Source organism: Scyliorhinus torazame, chromosome 2, assembly GCF_047496885.1.
Source record: "Scyliorhinus torazame isolate Kashiwa2021f chromosome 2, sScyTor2.1, whole genome shotgun sequence".
In the NCBI taxonomy this organism is placed as follows: Eukaryota; Metazoa; Chordata; class Chondrichthyes; order Carcharhiniformes; family Scyliorhinidae; genus Scyliorhinus; species Scyliorhinus torazame.
The window spans coordinates 56,542,896-56,565,334 of NC_092708.1; the positions used below are offsets into that span (position 1 = coordinate 56,542,896).

Here is a 22,439-nt window from a genome sequence, read left to right on the forward strand (position 1 = left end):
CTGTGGATTCTGCGGACGAATGGCGTGCGGTGATGCAGGTCAACCACTGCTCCATCCAGTTTAAGCTGGATACAGGTGCTTCTGCCAACCTCCTCTCACAGGCAGATTTCAAACACATCAAGAAGTCCCCCAAGGTCCTTCCAGCAGCCTGCAGGCTTCTGGACTACAACGGAAATGCCATCACGGCACTGGGTCCTGCCATCTACTCGTCTCCAATCGGAGAACCCATGTAAGGTTACGTTTTGAAATTGCCAAGCCAGACAGGGCATCCCTACTTGGCGCGCATGCCTGCAAGCAGCTGAACCTCGTGCAGCAAGTTTACACAACAACATCCTCCAATGTGGATCTTCAGGCCGGCATTGACGGCATCCTCGCTCAGTATCCGGATGTGTTCGACGGGACGGGCACGCTGCCATATATATACAAGATTCTGCTATGATCTGATGCCAAGCCAGTGGTCCATGCACCACGCCAGGTCCCGGCTCCGCTGAGGGAGAGCCTGAAGGCACAGCTCAAGGATCTTCAGCAACAGGGCATCATTTCCAAGGTAACCGAACCGACTAGGTCACCTCGATGGTATGTGTTAGAAAGCCTTCGGGAGACCTGCACATCTGCATTGATCCCAAGGACCTCAATAAGAATATAATGCGTGAACACTACCCCATCCCGAAGCGGGAGGAACTCACCAGTTAGATGGCACACGCACGTTTTTTCACCAAGTTAGATGCATCACATTGATTTTGGCAAATCCAGCTGGATGAGTCCAGCAGAAGGCTCTGCACCTTCAACACACCGTTTGGCAGATACTGCTATAATCGCATGCCATTTTGCATTGGCTCGGCATCGGAGGTCTTCCATCGCATCATGGAGCAGATGATGGAGAGCATTGAAGGGGTTTGTGTGTACGTGAACGACATCATCATATGGTCCACGAACCCTGAAGAGCTGTTTCCCGTCTCCAGCAGGTATTCCGCCGTGTCCATGCCAATGGCCTGAAGCTGAACAGGTCCAAATGTTGCTTTGGCATGTCGACCCTCAAATTCCTAGGCGAGCAGATCTCTCAGCAGGACGTGCGCCTGGACACAGACAAGGTCAAGGCCATCGAAGCCATGAAGGTCCCTGAAGACAAGAAGGTGGTGTTGTGCTTCCTCGGCATGGTCAATTTTCTGGGCAAGTTCATCCCAAACCTGGCCTCACACACCACGGCCCTACGAAACCTGGTGAAAAAGTCCACTGCCTTTGAGTGGAAGGCAGCACATCAGGCAGAGTGTTGGAGCTGAAAGCCAAGCTCATCACTGCACCCGTCTTGGCATTTTTCGACCCAGACAAGGAGACGAAGATCTCGACAGATGTGAGCCAGGATGGCATCGGTGCGGTGCTGCTTCAACACGATGGCACTTCATCCTGGGCACTGGTAGCCTACACATCGAGGGACATGATGCCCCCCGAAACAAGGTGTGCGCAAATAGAGAAGGAATGCCTGAGTATTCTCACTGGCGTTCTCAAGTTTCACGACTATGTCTACGGCCTGCCGACATTCACTGTCGAGACGGATCATAGGCCTCTGGTCCACATTATCCACAAGGACCTGAACGACATGACGCCTTGGTTGCAGCGCATCCTCCTGAAACTCAGAAGGTACGACTTTGACTTAGTATACACGCCTGGCAAGGAGCTCATCATCGCTGATGCATTGTCCCGCTCCGTCACATTGCCTCGTGAACCGCTGGAAATCATCCGGCAGATTGAATCACAGGTGCAGCTGTGTGCTAGCACCCTTCCGGCGTCTGATGAGAAGGTGGTTCATATCCGCGAGGAGACAGCCAAAGACACCCTCTTGCAGCGTGTCATGCACCACCTCGCCAATGGCTGGCAGAAAGGGCAGTGCCCTCAATTTTACAATGTAAAGGACGACCTGACGGTGATTGATGGTATCCTCCTCAAGCTGGACCGGATTGTCATTCCACTCAGTCTCCAGAGATTGGTGCTCCGTCAAATCCATGAAGGACACCTGAGTGTCGAGAAGTACAGACGTAGAGCCAGGTAGGCTGTCTACTGACCCGGTATTAGCCAGGCCATCTCGAACATGATCCTCAACTGTGCGACCTGTCAATGCTTCCAGCCAGCGCAGAGCAAGGAGACGCTCCAACAGCATGAAATCGAGACCTCCCTGTGGTCCAAGGTTGGCATCGACCTCTTTCGTGCAAATGGTCGTGACTACGTGTTGATTATTGACTATTTCTCCAATTACCTTGAAGTCGTGAAGCTCTCAGACCTCACATCTCGGACTGTCATCATGGCCTGTAAGGAGATGTTCTCCAGGCATGGTTTCCCACTCACTGTCATGAGTGACAATGGCCCGTGCTTCAATGGCCACGAGTGGTCTGTTTGCCAAGTCATACCATTTCAAACATGTCACTTCCAGCCCACACTATCCGCAGTCCAATGGGAAGGTTGAAAAGGGGTGCACATTGTGAAACAGCTCATCTGCAAGGCTGTGGATTCTGCTTCTGACATCTACCTTGCGCTGCATGCGTACAGGGCGACCCCATTGTCCACTGGCATGTCGCCGGCTCAACTCCTGATGAACAGGGACCTGCGGACGACACTTCCAGCCATACACTTGCCCAACCTGGATCACCTCCCGGTGCTGCAGAAGGTGCAGCAGCTCCGAAACCAGCAAAAGCAGGGCTATGATGCTCATGCCACCGATTTGCCCGTGTTATCCCCGGCAGACACTGTCAGGATCAAGATACCGGATGGTGGCTGGTCTGCTGCAGCTGTCATTTGACAGGCTGCACCCCACTCATATGTTGTACGTATGGCTGATGGTTCTGTTGTGCGATGAAACAGACGGGCACTGCGCAAAGTTGCCTGCCCGCAACCACATTCTTCTCTGTTTCCGTCCGTTGTTTTGCCACCTCCTGATACCTTGAACTACGAGGCCACCAGACAAGCTTCCATCCCGCCACCGCTTGTAAATATGTTAATATATGCCACCACATGTAAGTACGTTCCCAACAAAACATTAAAAAAAGGGAAGATGTCATGATATGCAGACATGCAGATAATGATATACAGACAGGCAATGACAGGCAGCTAATGAACACAGAGAACAGGACATGACCAATGAGCAGGCAGGATACTCGGGGGTGATATCTCACTATAAAAGGCACGAGGCACTCACACTCCGCCTCTTTCCACTGATGAACATCTACAGAGTGAGTCAGGGTGTATGTACAGTATCACACCTCCAGCACATGGCTAAGAGCTAGTCTGGTTCAGTCAGACAGAGTAACCACACTTAGGTTAGCAGAGAGTCGAACTCACAGAGAACTGTGCTAACTGTGCTACTGGTTCAATAAATCAGATTGAACTAACTTCAAGGTCTGGAGTATCTTTTGGTTAAAACTGCATCCAGTTGCAGCCTGTGTTATCCCAGAGTACATAACACAACATGTTGTATCTTGTTTCTTTGTAAAAATGGTTGTATACATGATTAGAGGCACTAAATGCCTTTATAAGTACATGCACCACCATTTTGTATATCACAGTAGAGGTTTATACATGATGGCAGATAATGGGTTAGAATCAAGCTTCATGGCTGCAATCAGAGCGAGATAACCACATATGGGTACAGGAAGTGGTTCAATTCAGTTTGGGGCCTGTTTTGTTGCTAACAGTAGCTGTTGCAGTGAGCACAGATAACAACGACGTGTAATATTGTACATATCAGAGAAGCAATGATTGAAGCATAATCAGTATAAGATTACCAAGTTGATGAGTTGATCAGATTAATTAGGCCAATTCTATGATATCCCTTTCTGCGATTAGAACCAATAAGTCCCAGGTTAGGCAATGCCCAGCCCTGACCCCAACCTCATCTTGCTATTTGCTTGGTATCAAGAGCATGTCGCTTTAAGAAATGGTTAGCTGCTCATGTTGCTGCAGTAATATCAGAGTGTGGGTGGAGCTGAACTCTGGTTCTGCTTTTTAGTTTCACTTTGAGAAAAGCTGGGGTGTGTCTGTCTTTTGGGTTTCGTTTTAGAGTGTGTTGCAGCAGAAGTCAGCCAAAGCAGCTGTACTGTTGGTCTCTCTGCCATGAAGGACTATCCCTTGATCATTTGGTGAATTCAGAAATTTAAATGTTTTCAGTATTGAATGTAAACCCTGATGTGCTTCTGTTTAAAGGTTGTTAAGTCTTTTGGATGTTAAAAGGACAGCTTGAAAGATTACTTAGTGTTGTATTCTTTGGGGGTTATGTTTGAATTAATGGTTGCTAAGATATTCACTGTTTGTTTTAAAAAGGTTAACTTGAGTTCATAGAATAAATATTGTTTTGCCTTTAAAAATACTTTTCCCTTTCTGCTGTACCACACCTGTAGAATGGGCGGTGTGCTCCCCATACCACAATCTATTAAAAGTTGTGGGTCAGGTGAATTCCATGATATACTTTGGGGTTCTCTAAACCCTGGCCCATAACATTGGTAAGGGTTGGATAGAAATTCTGCAACTTACAATTCACCACAGGCACTCCCTTAAATTCTTGGGGCCTCAATATAACCAGCTCTCTCTTATTTTCTTGGAGGTCCACCAATTTCTCACCAATGTTGCAGAAGGAGATGAGCAGGCCTGAACCATACTCTGAGGTATCATTTATTCTTTGGTAAATCCATTGAAGTTCATTGTTACATTTTCACGCAGTGCAATTCTCTCTCACCAACACCTATTTTTGATTATACGTGCTGTGACTTTCACTCCACTATTCTGTTCATGGGCGCAGAATAAAGTTCTTCTCTTGTGTGGATGTTGTGCTGCTAATGTAGCTCAGGCAGTCATTAAGATATTAGTGTAAGAGAGAAAAATATATAGATTAACCTTAATAATAACCCCCTTCTTTATTTTACCCAGCTGCCCGATTCCTAATAAGTCAGCTTAAATGTTTTTTTTAATGTCATACACCCTTGAACACTGCAATTATAGGGTAGTTCAGTACCACAATTCTACTTGCTAAAGCGTTTCTGTACATGGGCTGTAGAAACAAATGATGAAATAATTGATGTACTATGCTGCACATCAAGAAATAAATTAGCATTCCAAGTAAACATTTTAAAAGTACATAATGATTCCAGTATATATGTTATATATATATATTTTAAAAATTGACTTGCCTGTCACAGGTTAATTAGATAGTCTGGTTGGAAACAGTCACTTAGAGAGACAATTTAAGACCATTTCCTTTTCTGATGAAATATTACCTACTGATTGGTTTAGCAAACAATGAGATTTGTAGTGTGGCCTGGAGGCTGTCATGTCAAGCTTCCTATAAACACAGTTTGAAAGTGAGACCATTAAAAGGTGCAACGTTCTTGTATGTATCTAAGCTTTTAGCGTGGGTCTGTCAGATAGGAAACATGTAGAAACATTTAGGTAGATAGCAGTGCCTCTTGGTCCCTGGAGTGGCCTGAGCAAAGCAGGATATCTGGCAAATATTATATAGCAGTTAAACAAAATGGTAGTCTTTGATGAGATTACCTCTTTGTATACAGTGACACGGGGGAGGTCATAAACTCCGAGTCCTTGTGCCATTTGAGACATCGCTATTCGTAAGTGGAATCCATTTACACATCTATCTACAATTGCAGTTATGCTTGACATTGCAAAGAAACCAGAACATAAATTTACCGCAGGAAACGGCAGGAACTAAAGTGTCTTGCACTATTGGATTTTCTGATCCCTGAAAGACATCTACTTGTGTATATCTCATTGTTATTAGAATATCTCCAGGTATTTAGCCACGGAAAACATACCGCCCCATCTATGGGTGGTAGTGTGGCACAGAGGCTAGCACTACTTCCTCACTGCGTCAGGGACCCGGGTTCAATTTTGGCCTTGGGGGACTGTGTGGAGTTTGCACATTCTCCCCGTGTCAGCATGCATTTCCTCTGGGTACTCTGGTTTCTTCCCACAGTACAAGATATGAAAGTTAGGTGGATTGGCCATGCTAAATTGCCCTTTCGTGACTAAAGATGCGCAGATTAGGTTACAGGGATAGGCTGGGGTGGTTGGGGGAGTGGCCTCATGTATGGTGCTCTTTCGGAGGGAAGGTGTAGACTCGTTGGGCCGAAAGGCCTCCTTCAGCACTGTAGGGATTTTATGATTGTTGGATATTTCTGTCAGGTATTCATGTAAATCTAGCTTGAAGTTGAAGTATAAAGCGGAGGAAAATGGAAATGTAAGTGAACATAATGTGCTGGATCTGAGTGAAGATGCATTACTTAATTATACACTGACTTACAAGTCAACTCGCACTCTCACTTTGGGTTGAAACTTAACTCCCATGGCCAGAGTCATGTTAGAGGTCAAAATGCAGAGCAATCTGGAACACGAACCAATATCACCACAAAACCACCCAATTCTATTCCATATGTCAGTGAGGAGAGGTCAAGAAACTGGTCCGTGGGAGGTAGGTTGTTCATTTAAATATTTTAATGAGGGTGCGTGCCTTCATTTTAATAGTGTTTGCCATAGGCAGCCGTGTTTCATAAACAACTTAAAAGAGGCGAGAAGGACTGAATCCATGATGTAAATGTCGGGCGCAATCTAACGGCCGTGTCGTGCCGAACTCGGGGCACGACACAGCCAGTAAATCTCACGGGAGGCGTATTGCAAGATTTACCCATTATGGGCAGGAGCCAGATCAGGAGAATTTGCATATTAAAGTGTTACAGTAAGCATCAATTTCATATGCACTCGCCGGAGATACCCAAGGCACGGGTTCTAACCCCCGCGCCTTGGAGACCCCGAGTGAGCTGGTTTGTACTAGTCTCCACAAATGGGGACCAGGTGCACCGGCACTTGGGGGCTGGTCAGTCAGGAGATCAGGGACCCCTGGGTGCTTAGGCATTGGGCAGGGTGGTACCCTGGCATCCCAATGCCACCCAGGCATCCCGGCACTGCCAACCTGCCACCTGGGTGTGGCATTTCTCACTGAGGCCCCAAAATGCAGCCGTGTCTCATTTAATAGCCTGGAAATACCTGGCTAAATGCGCTCGGCATGGAACTCTGTTTAATTTTCGTTAAGTTGCACCTGTCATTACAGCACTGCTTATGAGCCAGGAGGAACAATATGGTTACTCCAGGCCTCATATTAAACTCGCTCCTTTGCAATTTTCTGCTACCTCCACACTATCATTGGACTAACCCCCGTATGACTGTCATTAGACCCCCGTCTGACTTCACCACCACTGGGCCCTACCCACTCCCCCAGGCCACGATTGCAAACCTTTCAATCCACACATAGGACCCCTGAGTGCAATCCAGAACCCTGGCCCACCACTGGATCCTTCCTCCTATGATCCACAGCCCCTCTGCACTCTATCATGCCCACTTCCCTACCTGCACCACTCTCTCTTAAGCTTCGGCCCTGTGAAGCAGACTTCCAGGCTGCCAGGCCTAAGTGGGTGTAACCTTGCAGAGCACAAAAATGAAAGCAGCCCTACATTTAAATTCTGAAAGACATTTGGTAAACTTATTCTCCAGTTTTCCAATCTCACAACAGTTCCTGCAGACCCCCCTCTTTTCCTCCACCACAACTGCCTCCAGACTAAAATCCATAAGTCACAAGGCTATAAATTTAAGCTTGAACGTAGGAGAGGACTACATAATCTAAGGTGACCTTCATTCAGTATTGGGTATTCACCAATGTCGCTTTGACAAAACTTTTCGAAACCACGACCTCTACCACCCAGTCGGACAAAGGCAGCAGATGCATGGGAACATCAGCAGCTGCAGTGAGCCATACACCATCCTGACGTGGAACCATTCCGTTACTGTGGCTGGGTCAAAATCCTGGAACTCTCTTGCTAACAGCATTGTATGAGCTCTTGCGCCACATGGACCGCAGCACTTCAAGGAGGCGGCTCACCATCAACTTCCCAAGGGCAATTAGGGATGGGCAATAAATGCTGGCCTGCCAGTGACATTCACATCCCTTGAATGAAATGAAAAACAGAGAACGTTGAGTCTCTTAAATGAGACATGAAACGCAGGTCCCAATTACCTACTGAAGTGGATGTTAAAAAATTTGGCTTCCTAACAATATTTATCCCTCAACCTAAACGACCGAAAGATGTGAACTGGTCATTTATCAGACTTGTTGTTTGTGGAACCTTGCTGCTTGTAAATTATCTGATGCATTTGCTTGCATAACAACAGTGCCTACACTTCAAAAGAGATTAATTGGCAATGAAGTGGGGCATCCTGAGGATGTGAAAGGAACACAAGTTCTTTCTCAATGCTCTATTCAAATTTAGTTCTGAATTAAAGGTCCACATCATGTCATTTCTGCACAGTGGGAATGTTCGGGCCCAATAGAAAACACAAAAGCAAAGGCTAGATGCTTTTAGAACACACAATGTGAAAACTATATTGAGCATGAGCTGAAAGACAGAGAGATCAAAAATGAAACGGCAATGGAGCAGGTTACAGCAAAAAGGACGTAATGCATGTACCACATGAATTCAGATCAGTAAGCTAAAATATAATTACCAACTGAAAATTTAAAGGCAAAGTGGGACAGAATCCTCCACCTTTGGGATTCCCTGTTTCCACCGGCTGCGCACCCCCACCCACGGGTTTCCCGGTGGCATGGGGTGGCTTCAATGGGAAACCCCATCGACAGGGGCATTTTCTGATGACTGTCCATCTCAAATAACCGATATAGCTTTGTGGAATCTACTCCCTTCATTATTAAAACTTGTGATAATATATACTTTAAACTAAATTTTACAAATGCAAATAATCCCAACTTCTTGAACTTTGAACTGATGATGAAGTGCCCTAATGGAGTATCATTTTTGCTGTGCTTTCTCCAGACCTTAAAGACCTCGTCACCTTCTAAGGCAAAAGGAGATTTAAAGGGGCAGCACGGTGGCGCAGTGGTAGCACTGCAGTCTCACGGCGCCGAGGTCCCAGGTTCGATCCTGGCTCTGGGTCACTGTCCGTGTGGAGTTTGCACATTCTCCCCGTGTTTGCTTGGGTTTCGACCCACAACCCAAAGATGTGCAGGCTAGGTGGATTGAACACACTAAATTGCCCCTTAATTGGAAAAAATGAATTGGGTACTCTAAATTTATATTTAAAAAAAGGAGATTTAAAAAAAAGAAGCAGAATTAAAGACGTGGAGAACACGATGCAGTTTAATTCTGGATTAGTCCAACAAAGACCCAGTCCCCTTTTGAGCTGGAAACCATAGAAACATAGAATTCCTACAGTGCAGAAGGAGGCCATTCAGCCCAGGGGGTCTGCGCAGATCCTCTGAAAGGGCACCTCACGCCCTATCTCTGTAACCCCACCTGCACATCTTTGGACACGAAGGGGCAATTTAGCACGGCCCATTCACCTAACCTGCACATCTTTGGACTGTGGGAGGAAACCAGAGCACCCGGAGGAAATCCAAGCAGACACGGGGAGAAAGTGAAAATTCCACACAGTCACCCAAGGCCGGCATTGAACCTGGGTCCCTGGCGCTGTGAGGCAGCAGTGCTAACCACTGTGCCACCATGCTGCCCTATGGTTATGGTTCCACGGTTTATGATTCCATGGTGCTTTGATAGTCTGTGTGATCTCTGGAGAATATAATGATATATTTATTGAGCTGGTCTTATTGCTTCCCCCCACCCCCCGTATTGTCGAAGGATGCATCTTGATTAAGCACAGTGCCTCCTCAGATAGCGGCGCACAAGTCATCAAATTGTTTAATTGGGAAACTAAATATATTCAATCACTTCATAATTGATCAAATTGTACATATAGTGTGCTGCATTGTGTCTTGTAGAATACATGGGAATGCTTTGTTAAATTGAGAGTGAGAGGAGGCTCGTGTGCAGCACAAATATTGGAATGTACTGGTTGGGTTGAATGGTCTATTTCTGTGTTATGAAAACTATACAATAGAGTCATAGAGGTTTACAGCATGGAAACAGACCCTTCGGCCCAACTTGTCCATGCCACCCAGGTTTTACCACTAAGCAAGTCCTAATTGCTCGTATCTGGCCCACATCCCTCTATATCCAGCTTTGGCATATAACTGTCCAAATGCTTTTTCAAAGACAAAATTGTAGCCACCTCTACCACTGCCTCTGGCAGCTCGTTCCAGACACTGACCACCCTCTGTGTGAAAGAATTAACCCTCTGGACCCTTTCGTATCTCTCCCCTCTCACCTTAAACCTCTAGTTTTAGACTCCCCTGCCTTTGGGAAAAGATGTTGACTGTCTACTTTATTTATGCCCTCATTATTTTATAGACCTCCATAAGATCACCTCTAAGCCTCTTATGTCCAGTCTATCCAGCCTCTCCTTATAACTCAAACCATCAAGTGTAACTAAACTTCCATACACCGCATGCAGGATTGAAAATGCATGACTCACATAAACAATTCCAAATTGAAACCATTTCCCACTTGGGTGATGCCAGTGTGCAAACAGTTTACCTGAATCCTGAACATGCCAGATGAATTTTCTGATGCAGCACATGACATGTACAATTTGAAGTTGAATATGATATTTAGTTTCCAAATTAAACAACTTGATGACTTGTGCACCGCTATTTGAGGAGGCACTGTGCTCAATCAAGATGCATCCTTCGACAGTAAGGAGGGGGGAAGCAATAAGACCAGGTCAGTGGTACAGAGCGATCTGGGTGTCCTACATAAATCACAGGAACTTCGTATGTCGGTGACGGAATATAAAAGTAGGGATGTTTTACTGCAGCTGTACAGGGAATTGGTGAGACCACATCTGGAGTGGAAGCTGGATCAATGAATCTATTCAAGGCTGAGTTGGATTTTTGATTGACAAGGGATTCATGGGTAATAGAGAGTGGACAGGAAAGTGCAGGAGAGACCACGCCAGGATTAGCCATGATCTTATTGAATGGTGGAGCAGGCTCGAAGGGCTAAATGGCCTGTTCTGCTCCGAAGTTCTCTGTTCCTACGTCCCTAATGTATAGCATTACACTACTTAATTTTCTTATTGATCTTAGTTGGAACTTCAAATATCCCTCTGTTGGGAAAGATAAAAAGAATTGGGTAATTGATTGCTACGGAGTAACATATCACATGTTCTGTTTAAATACCCTTTAGTGACAAGTATTTATATTCCACACAATTTGTGATATAAATTTTGTTCTCCAATTTAAAATGGCCCTTAATGGCCATGTAGAAAGGGCACAGTGAACCTCGGTGCAAATGAAATTTCTAACCAATTTTAGTGAAAAGTAGTAGATTTTACCGCCTTATTCTTTAACACTAAAACATCTGGCAAAAAGAAACAGAGGTGACGTTTGTAAATTCATGTCTAGGCAGTGAGTTTCTAGGAAATGGAATGTGCTAGAGTAAAAGGTAATAGATTCGGATTCAAGAGTTACTTTCAACAGAGAATTGGATAAACACTTGAATAGAAAAGATTTGCAGAGTAAGGGAAAAAGCAATGGGGTGAAAATAATTAGGTGATTTATTTCAGAGTCTCCATAGTCACCAAAAGGGCTATATTGTACTCTACGATTGCTTATGACGCAACTTAGTGAGGAACAGACAACTTTCATTTGATCCAAATGATACCACACGTTAAATGGCTGCATAAGATAAACAAGTAGGAGTAAGTGATCAACTCGTGCAGATCAGTTCTTTAAATTGAATGGTTTTAGTTGGCTTTTCTTGAGATGACAAGTAATTTTTTCTGTGTTGCTTTGTTTACCTGAATTGAAGTGTCATTTACCTGGCGCGATACATCTTTATAAACATGGCAGAAGGACAAACCCATACCGTATGAATCAAATTCTCCAAACATGGCTTCATGCAGACAGAGCAACAAAATAAAAAAGATCGTATTATACTGATCCAGATGCATTCCATTTGGGAATGGCCAGCTGAACAAAACCTGGCTATTTGGTTTTTTGATATTTGATCCAAGCTTTTAGCCTGAAACATTTTTCAAACATTCAAGTACATTGTGGATGCATGCGCATGACATTTGAATGAGAGCAACTGCAAGATTTGAAAAACAAACACTGAATATTCAGGAGATCACTCTGTTCAAACAAGGGTCTGAATACGCAATTGTGCAGAATCTGCATTAGGAAATGGACAGCTATAAAGATTCAATTAGCACACAGCACTTTGTTAGAATGAAGTATATATTCTCAGATGGTAATAAAAGATCATTTTGAAGTTTGAAACAGTTTTGAAACCATTTATAATGATTACATTCAACACACTCTCTGCAGCTAGAGAAATGTCAAAGAAGCAAGTCTTCCCATTTCCATTTAGACAGGCTGATGAGAATAAAGTTGCTCATATGCATTAGGCACTACTTACCATGGTCCACTACAAATCGTAATTTCTGTATTGTAGCCAGATTGCCGCTTACTCTGTAAATGCCATCAGCATCCAAACCTGACAAAACAAGCATTAATCTGTGATTAAATTAAAATTTTACAATATTTTCTTCTATACGCTCCTTGAACTTACGCCCTTATTAGAGCAATTATGTCTGCCCAAACTTGCTGGCTGACACTGCATATACATTTCTTGCAGTTCAGTCATCTGTAAACGCATATCTCATAGCCTGTTTTCACCAGATCAGTCTCATAATGTTAATTTTACCTGACCAACGTCTTTGAGCTTGTAAAAAACAGACCCAGTATTAGGTAGCATAAGTATAAACTCAAAATATATTTTAATACATATAACCTTTAAAATACAAGCTTGAGTTTAAATTTGTTTTTTTGGTTTGTTCATGCCAGGAATATAGCATTGGCAATATTACATTTATTGCCTGTTACTAGTTTCCCCATTAAGGAATGTGTTCAATCTATTTCTTGAACTATTGCAGTGCTTAAGATAGCATTGTTCCCTTGCCGCTGTCAGGAAGGGAATTTATATTTTCAATGCACAACTACGAGGCAATAGCCAACCAACTTTTAAGGCACAGAATTTCCTGGACCGGTGTGATCTGCAACATGCACTGTAAATCATGCTGTTCCCATTGCAAACTTACGCCAAAATTTCCTGGAAAAGTAATTTGAAATACTGGAGAATCAGGGACCTCATAAGGAGGGCAGCCAATGGCTTACACCATCTGCATCAAGACACTAATTAAGTATCTGAATATTGGCATGTCCTGAATCATAGAATTCTGAATTTCAAATCCTTTCACTGATGAATCTGAGCACTTGCAGAATCTTGTTTGAGCTGTGGACACATTCAGCCATTGTATTCCGTTTTCAGGAACATTTCACGTTACAGATGGGTTTTCAGAAGAAAAATAAATATTTTCCCCTTTATTTTCAGTTTTCTAATAAATGTTCTGGCTGGTGGAGATTTGAAGAGGTGTCTGCCTATGTGAAGTACAATGCTATGATGTACAGAGCTGTTGCATCTTCTATGTCTGAGGCTGTGTGTTAGACGCTAGAAGTGTTTAGGCAGTAAGGAATAAAACTGAATCTTTGGGTTCACAGGGTTTACAGTTGGGCACAGGAAGATCACTAATGTACAATCACTTGATTCATTGCAAGTATTGGGAAGACAGGTTTTGCTGGAAAGTGTTTTACAAAAAAAAAAGCTTGAATGTTATCCTAGTAATTGGCGACTTTACATTGCCAGTATTTCAATGGCATGAATCAGAACAGTTTGCCTGATGCTAATATCACTCTCATCGTGTTCCACAGAGGAGCCGATACTTTCAGCGTACATCGGGGGACCTACGTAAATGATTTTTTTTTTGACCACCAGTTGTCAGCTTTTCAAAATGTTGCTCTTGTGCCCCATTTTTATACCTGATTTTGTTTGGAAGCAAGAGCGAAGAAGACAAAGAGCTTTATGATTGAAACACTTCAATGTGTTTAGATCTGAGTCAATGCTCTCGCAGGGACTCGAGAAGCCTCCCAAATGCATACTTTGCATCCAAGGGCTGAGGATGTATTCCAAGGACATCTGTCGATCTGAGAATTGGACAGTGCGAGGACTGTGAAAAGATCCCAAGTATAAGTGTCAATTGGTATCAGCCAGCGTTAAAGCTAAGGGAGCCATTGCAAGCATCTGCATTAGGTCTGAGAATTGAGCAGTTTTGCAACTAAATATTTTGTTCACCAACTGTGAAAATAGGAAGGCACCAAAGTAATTAAGCAGTTGAATTAAGATCAAAGTATAATTTAATGAAGATTAAATTGAAGGTGCGGAGATGATAATCAGATTCTATTTTATAAAACAGGTGTATTTTTAATTTGTTTTGAGTTCTGCTGTTAGCCTTCAGTTTCCCATTTTGCAACATGAACATGCAGTGACTTTCCTGAGTTCAGAGGTCATCAGTTAATATATTCCTTTTGCTGACGTGTACAATCTTTTGAAATATAATTACACAGGAACACATTAATTATTTAACAGCTCAACTTTAGAATGTAGGTCTGTGTTGATTAGTGAGTTAAATGAAGATCTTAAGTGACATAAATTTTTAATGTTAGTGCATAAATCTGGAAGTTGTGAGCAGCATATGTTGTGAATTCTTTCATGTTGAAAATGTTGATGTTCCCGTCACTTTTGTTACATATGGTTTGTGTACTAAAATAAATCTGAATACATTTTTCTAAAAAATGCCATAAGTAGCAACTCACTTTCTAATGTGATGTACACAGACTCATAGGTGTCTGAAAACTTAACACTGCAGTTCAATGGTGTCAGGGTGCAGCTTAAAATCAATGCCCAATCTCGGTCATGCTAGATGCTGGTACTTGGAAGGGAGGGAAAACAGACTGCGAGCCTCTCCAAATAGGGAAGGAAATTTGGTGCGAAAATTGGCAGGCATGTCATCCCTGGGCTCCTATAGAATCATAGAATCTACGGCATGGAGACAGGCCCTTCGGCCCAAACTGGTCCATGCCAACCAAAAAGCCCATCTTAGCTAACCCCATTTGGTCCAAATCCCTCAAAACCTTTCCTATCCATGTATCTGTCCAAATACCTTTTAAATGTTGTCAATGTCCCTGGCTCAACCACTTCCTCCGGCAGCTCATTCCACATACGTACCATCCTCTGTGTAAAAATGTTGCTTCTCAGGTTCCCATTAATTCTTTCCCTTCGTAACTTAACCCTATACCCTCTAGTTCTTGATTCCCCAACTCTGGGAAAAAGACGTGAGTGCATTCACCCTTTCCATGTCTCGCATGATCTTACACACCTCTGTAAGATCAGCCTTCATTCTCCTATGCTCCAAAGAAAAAAGTCACAGCCTGTTCAATCTTTGCCGATAACTCAACTCCGTTGAGTACTGGCAATATCCTTGTAAATCTCTTCTGCACTCTCTCCAGTTTAATAACATCTTTCCTACAGCAAGGTGACCAAAACTGAACACAAGACTCCAGGTGCGGCCTCACCAACGTCCTGTACAACTGTAACATAACTTCCCAACTTCTAAACTCAATGCTTGTATAGCATGCCTCTTTACTGCTGATTCAGGGTTGGTAATGCTGGTGTTCTGAGACTTGTCGGTGTGCCTGTCCCCTCAATTGCATAGCGTATGGGAGGGTCTGGGGAACTACTATGAATTAGTGAGCTTTGATACTTTTACTCAAAAACATTGGGTGGGATTCTCTCAGCCCGGGACTGGGCCAGAGAACCCCCGCGACCGGCGCGAATCGCGCCACGGCGCCCCGACGTTGGCTCGCGGTTCTCCGCACAGTGGAGAATTGGGGCCCACGCGACGGCGTTTCTGATGGTGTCAACACTTCTCCTCAGGACCACAGAATCCCGCCCATTATGCTTGAAAGTGTTTTACAAGCTGTAATATGACCATGATTTCACAAAACCATTGATACAAACATTTTAAAAGCCAGTGGAAATCCTTCTTTGTAGATAATTCTAAATCTACAAATTCCTTCTGTTTACATCTCTCATGTTAGAATGTTTTGAGCACAATGCTATTTTTCCCTGTCCAAATGCACTGCGGGAGTTTTTGTTGTACTGTAATTGTGCTGAAATTTATCTTTTTGTTGTGTCTGTTTTCAGGAATACAGAATTATAACATGAGATCATCACCATTCCATAACAACCGCTTTCATTTATCTAATTCTGATGAAAGGTCGTCAACATTCAATGTTATTCTGTTTCTCTTTCCACAGATACTGCCTGACCTGCTGACTATTTCCAGCTCTTTCTACTTTATTGCATCAACCCGATGTCTTCAAGGCAGCAAAATGCCTCAAGGCTCTCCACAGAACTGTAAGAGACAAAATGTAATGCCAAACCAAAGAAGGATCAGGCCATTATAAAAATATCATGGAAATCCCTGCAATGTAGCAGGGCGAGGGGCTGCACGCAGCGTGTGGGTCTTGGAGTGGCCTCAGTGCTGTTGTGTAAACTCAAGTTGGGTGGAGACAGCATTGCCATCAGTGAGTAAAGCAGCGGCCTGTCATCATGAAAACTAAAGTACAGAAGCGGAATGAGAATATTATGTTCTTAGACTGGGCTAACAGGAATGATTGCAGGAAATGACGTGATGATAGTGAGCGACATCTCTGGGCAATGAACTGGGGATACCATTATCAGTCACTGTAAAGTAATTGGTTGAACTCAATCGGCTATATAACACAGTGGTTGGCACTGCTGCCTCGCAGCACCAAGGACCCAGATTCAATTCCAGCCGTGGGTGACTGTCTGTGCGGACTTTGTACGTTCTCCCAGTGTCTGGGTGGGTTTGGACTTTCTCCCTGTGTCTGCGGGGGTTCCTCCCGGTGGTCCGGTTTCCTCTCACAGTCCAAAGATGTTCAGGTTAGGTGGATTGGACATGCTAAATTACCCCTTAGTGTCCAAAGATGTGCAGGCTAGGTGGGGTTATGGGGAAAAGGCGGGGGGGGGGGCATAGGTGGAGTGCCCTTTCAGAAGGCTGGTGCAGATTCGATGGGCTGAATGGCCTCCTTCTGCATTGTAGGAATTCTATGATTCTATGTTCAGATAAAGGTGGTTCTGGTGGATCCATGTAACCAAGGGACCAGAGCTGAGAAGGTTTGTTCAAAATTGTATACGTGAAACCTGGGTTGAGAGGAAGCTGCTGTTAATTTGATTCCTCAACCTGAGGAGGTTCAGTGTCTTCAATGGCTTTGGAGCTGAAATTGGTGCCATATGTGCTGAGCGGGCTGCTTGATAAACCTATGAGATCTATCTTTGTTGTCTCTGCTATGTAATGCTTAATTTATCATCTAAATTGACTGCGGCTCGCCTGTTAATTAATGTTTAATTTATATTGATTTTGGTTTGGTGGTTAAAAGAAAAGTTCCTGAATTCAGATTATGGTTCACAGCTCCTCTGAAAGGTCGTGAACCATGCGGCATGGAGAAGTTGGCTCAACCCCATGAAAACTCTGAGCGATCCCGATCCCAGCAAAGGAGGCAGCCAGGTTACCTGCTTGCTTATCTCATTCCAACAAAAGTTGCTGGTGCTGGAAATGAGGGCAGGAATCCCATCAGCTTTAAATGGACGCAGAGTCACCATCGTGAAAATTTGGCTCCAGGCCTCTTGCTCTTATTTATTTGCCCTCTGAACTTTCTGTGACGATTTGGACACCTGTTTCAGACCTTGTGCAGAACATATTTAAGAATATAGAAATAACAGGATCCCATTCTATCCCTTAAGCGTCTTCCACCGTTCAATTGGATTTGGTTTGTCTGTAACTTAACTTGGTTCCATAGCTCATAATATTAAAATTTTTAAATCTTTATTAGTGTCACAAGTAGGCTTACATTAACAGTGCAAAGAAGTTACTGTGAAAATCCCAGAGTCGCCATATTCCGGCGCCTGCTCGGGTACACGGAGGGAGAATTCGGAATGTCCAATTCACCTCACAAGCACGTCTTTCAGGAATTTGTGGGAGGAAACTGGAGCACCAGGTGGAAACCCACGCAGACACGGGGAGAACGTGCAGACTCCGCACAGACGGAGAATCGAACCCGGGTCCCTGGCACTGTGAAGCAACAGTGCTACCCACTGTGCTACCATGCCGCCTTAATGAACAAAAGAAATCAATCTCAGTTTTGAAATGTTCAATTGACTTAGTCTCAGCTTGTGGAGAACAGGGGCGCGATTCTCCGCCCCCCCCCCCACCGGGTCGGAGAATTGCCGGGGGCCGGCGTGAACCCCGCCCCGCCGTGTCGCGAATTTTCCGCCACCGGAGATTCGGCGGGGGCGGGAATCGCGCCCCGCCGGTCGCCGGGAATCCACACCATGGCGGAGGCGGAAGAGACCCCCCTCCACTGCGCATGCGCGGGGATGCCGTGAGCACCCGCTGACGCTCCCTCGCATGCGCCGCCCGGCAAAGTCAGTTTTGCGCCAGCTGGCGGGGCGGAAATCAGTCCGGCTCGGGCCTAGCCCCTCAAGGTGAGGGCTCGGCCGCTCAAGATGTGGAGACTTCCGCACCTTTGGGGCGGCGCGATGCCGGACTGATTCGTGCCGTTTTTGGTGCCGGTCGGCGGACATCGCGCCGATATCAGAGAATCCCGCCCCAGATCTCCAAATCGTCACAGAAGGTTCAGAGGGCAAATAAATAAGAGCAACCGAGTGTATGCGAATGGACTGGCAGCCACATATCAGAGAATCCACGAGTCTTCTATAGACCATAAGATCATAAGACGTAAGAGCAGAAGTACGCCACTTGGCCCATCATGTCCATTCCATCATTCAATGAGATCATGGCTGATCTGATGTAATTCTCAACGCCACTTAAATGCCTTACCCCCATAATCTTTGATTCCCTTACTTATTAAAAATCTGTCTATCTCAGCCTTGAACATACATAACTACCCAACCTCTACAGCCCTCTGTGGTAAAGAATTCCACAAATTCGTGACTGCCTGGGAGAAGAAATTCCTCCTCATCTCTGTCTTAAATGGGTGATCCTTTACTCTGAGATTGTGCCCTCTCGTCCTAGAATACAAGAGGAAAGATCCTCTCAGCAGCTACCATGTCAATCCCCCTGACAATCCTATATGTCTCAATAAGTTTGCCCCTCATTCTTCTAAACTCCAATGAGTACAGACCCAATCTACTTAAACTCTCCTTATAAAGAAATCCCTCCATACCTGGGATCAACCGAGTGAACCATCTCCGGGCTGCCTCCAATGCCAGTATATCTATGCTTGGACAAGGGGACCAAAACTGTTCACAGTATTCCAGATGTGGTCTAACTAGTGCCTTGTATTTTTTTTAGCAAGACTTTCCCATTTCTACACTCCATTCCCTTGAAATAAAGGCCAACATTCCATTTGCCTTCCCAATTACACGCTGAATTTGCATGCTAGCTTTTTGATATTTGTGCGCGAGTACTTCCAAATCCCTCTGTGCTGCAGTTTTCTGCAGTCTTTCTCCATTTAAATAATATTCAGCTCCTTTATTCTTTCACCAAAGCGCATAACTTCACATTTTCCTACAGGTTTTTGCCCACTCAGCCAACCTATCTATATCTCTCCGTAGTCTCTTTGTCATCCTCATTACTTGCCTCCCCATCTATTTTTGTGTCATTTGCAACTTTGGCAATAGTGCATTCAGTTTTCTTGTCCTAGTCATTAATATATATTGTGGATAATTGTGACCCCAGCAAGAATCCCTGTGGCACTCCACTAGGTATAAGTTGCCATCCTGAAAATGCCCCTCTTATCCCAACTCTCTTCTATCAGTTAGCCAATCCCCTATCCATGCTAATATGCTATCCCAACACCATGAACTCTTATCTTATAAGATAACCCATTGTGTGGTACCTTATTGAACACTTTTTTGAAATTCACGGATATTACATCTACTGGTTCCCCTTCATCTATCCTGCTCATTACCACCTCAAAGAATTCTAATGAATTTGTCAGGCATGATTCATGAATCCATGCTGACTCTGCTTGATTATATAATGCATTTCCAAATGCTCTGTTATTACATCCTTTATAATGGACTCTAACATTTTCCAATGACATAAGGGGTGGCACAGTGGCACAGTGGTTAGCACTGCTGCCTCACAGCAGAGACCCGGGTCTTGAGTCACTGTCTGGGTGAAATTTGTACATTCTCCCCTTGCCTAGGTGGAGTTCCTCCGGGTACTTCGGTTTCTTCCCACAGTCCAAAGATAAACAGGTTAGGTGGATTAGCCACGCTAAAGTGCCATTCGTGTCCAGGGATGTGTGGGTTAGGTTATGGGGATCGGCCTGGGTAGATGGGTGAGTGGACATGGGCAGAGTGATTTTTCGAAGGGTCGGTGCAGACCTGATGGGCCAAATGGCTGCCTCCTGAACTGTAGGGATTCTAGGAGTCTATGATTCTATGTCCTATAGTTAGTTGTTTTTGTCTCCCTCCATTTTTGAATAAAAGTGTTACATTGGCAGTTTTCCAATCCTCTGGGACTTTTCCAGAATTGAAGGATTCTTGGATGATTATTACCAATGCATCCACTATATCTGTAGCTACTTCCTTTAATATCCTGGGATGCTGACCATCTGGTCCAAGGGACTTATCGGCCTTTAGCCCCATTAGTTCCCCTCATACCTTATCTCTAGTGATAGTTAATGCATTGATTTCCTCCCCCCTCTACCCCTTGATTATTTAGCGTTTTTTAAATGTTATCGTGTCTTCTACCATGAAGAATGTTGCAAAGTATTTGTTTAACTCCTCTGCCATTTCATGGTCCCCATTTTGATTTCCCGTCTCATTTTCTAAGGGGCTATGTTCACTTTGGCCCCTTTCTTCCTTTTTATATATTTAAAGAAGCCCTTTCTGTCCATTTTTATATTATTTGCTAGTTTACTCACATAGTTTATCTTCTCCCTCTACTATTTTTTGGTAATCTTTTGTTGGTTTTTAAAACTTTCCCAATCTACTGGTTTACCATTAATCTTTGCCATATCATTTAATACTATCCTTCACTTCCTTGGTTAACCATGGTTGATTTATCCCCTTCCTAGAATCTTCCTTCCTCACTGGGATATATTTATGTTGTGAGTCATGAACTATTTTCAGAAACGTCTGCCAATGCCGATCAACCTTCCTTCCTGCTAAACTCCTTCCCCAGTCCACTCCAGCCATCTCCACCCTCATTCCTTTATAATTACCCTTATATAAGTTTCGCACAGTTGTTTCTGACCCATGTTTCGGACTCTCAAATTGAGTGCTAAATTCTATCATATATAATGGTCACTGCTTCTTAGGGATCTTTTACTCTGAGCTTGTTTATTAAATCTGCCTCATTACACATTACTAAATCCAAAGTAGCGTGATCCCTGGTTGGATCCATAACATATTGATCTTCCTCATAGCTACCTCTGACAATTTGATTTTCCCAATCAACGTTAAGATTAAAGTTACTCATGATTAAAGTACTATCTTTTTTACATGCCTTTATTATCTCCTGATTTATTCTCCATCCTACAGTACAGTTACTGTTTGGGGCCTATGAACTACTCCCACCAGTGTCTTCTTCCTTTTGTTACTTCTTACCTCCAGCCATATGGATTCTACATGGAGACAGAGGGCATGGTTTAAGTATTAAATCACCACTGCACCTTCTTTACCAAGGAATAAAATGTGACCAAGGTCATAATGAAAGAGGACGTAATTGAGACACTGGATCGGACTAAAACTTGATGAGGAGGAGCTATTGGAAAGGCTAGATGTACTTAAAGTTAAAATGTCACTGAGACTGGATCAGATTTATCTGAGGACACTTTGGAGGTGCTGGCCATAAACTTCCAGTCGTCCTTAAAAAGACAGGAATAGTGCTAGAGGCCTAGAGAATTTTTTAGTGCTGGAACCTTGTTCAAAATGATAATCTGGGACAAAATTCTGCAAATCCAACACAGATTTAGTAAGGGCAAATTGTGTTCAGCAAACTTGATTGAGTTTTTTGATGAGGTGACAAAGAGGGTTAATGAGGGTAATGCTGTTGCTGTGATGTACATGGTTGTCCAAAGAGCACTTGATAAAGTGCCGCACAACAGGCTTGTCAGCCAAGTTGAATTCCATGCAATAAAATTGACAGTGGCGTCATGGATTGTGGTTGGATGAGTGACAGGAAACAGAGAGTACTGATGGGCAATTGTTTTTTTTGGTCTGGAGCAAGGTATTTAATGGGATTCCATGGAGTTCAGTATTAGGACCACTGCTCTTCTTGATCTACATTAATGACTTAGACTTGAGCATGCGGGCACAATTTCATAACTTTCAGATAACACAAAACTTGGGAGTATTGTGAACTGTAGAGATAGATTTCAAAAGCCTTGTGCAATGGACGGACATGTGGCAGATAAAATTTAATGCAGCGAAGTATGAAGTGTTACATTGTGGTAGGAAGAATGAAGAAAGGCAATATAAAATAAAGGGTACAATTCTTAAAGGAGGTGCTGGAACAGGAGACCC

At 43.9% G+C, this 22,439-nt stretch overlaps 1 protein-coding gene across 3 annotated transcripts in view; it reads right to left on the reverse strand.

Annotated features, from left to right (window-relative positions):
* Positions 1–22,439, reverse strand: part of arhgap15 (Rho GTPase activating protein 15) — a 1,048,441-nt gene that overhangs the window by 243,636 nt on the left and 782,366 nt on the right. For all 3 annotated transcript variants that reach the window (XM_072471657.1, XM_072471649.1, XM_072471663.1), the window contains one exon: positions 12,378–12,455. In XM_072471657.1, coding sequence (XP_072327758.1) covers positions 12,378–12,455 — 78 coding nt within the window. The remainder of the gene's footprint in view (positions 1–12,377; positions 12,456–22,439) is intronic.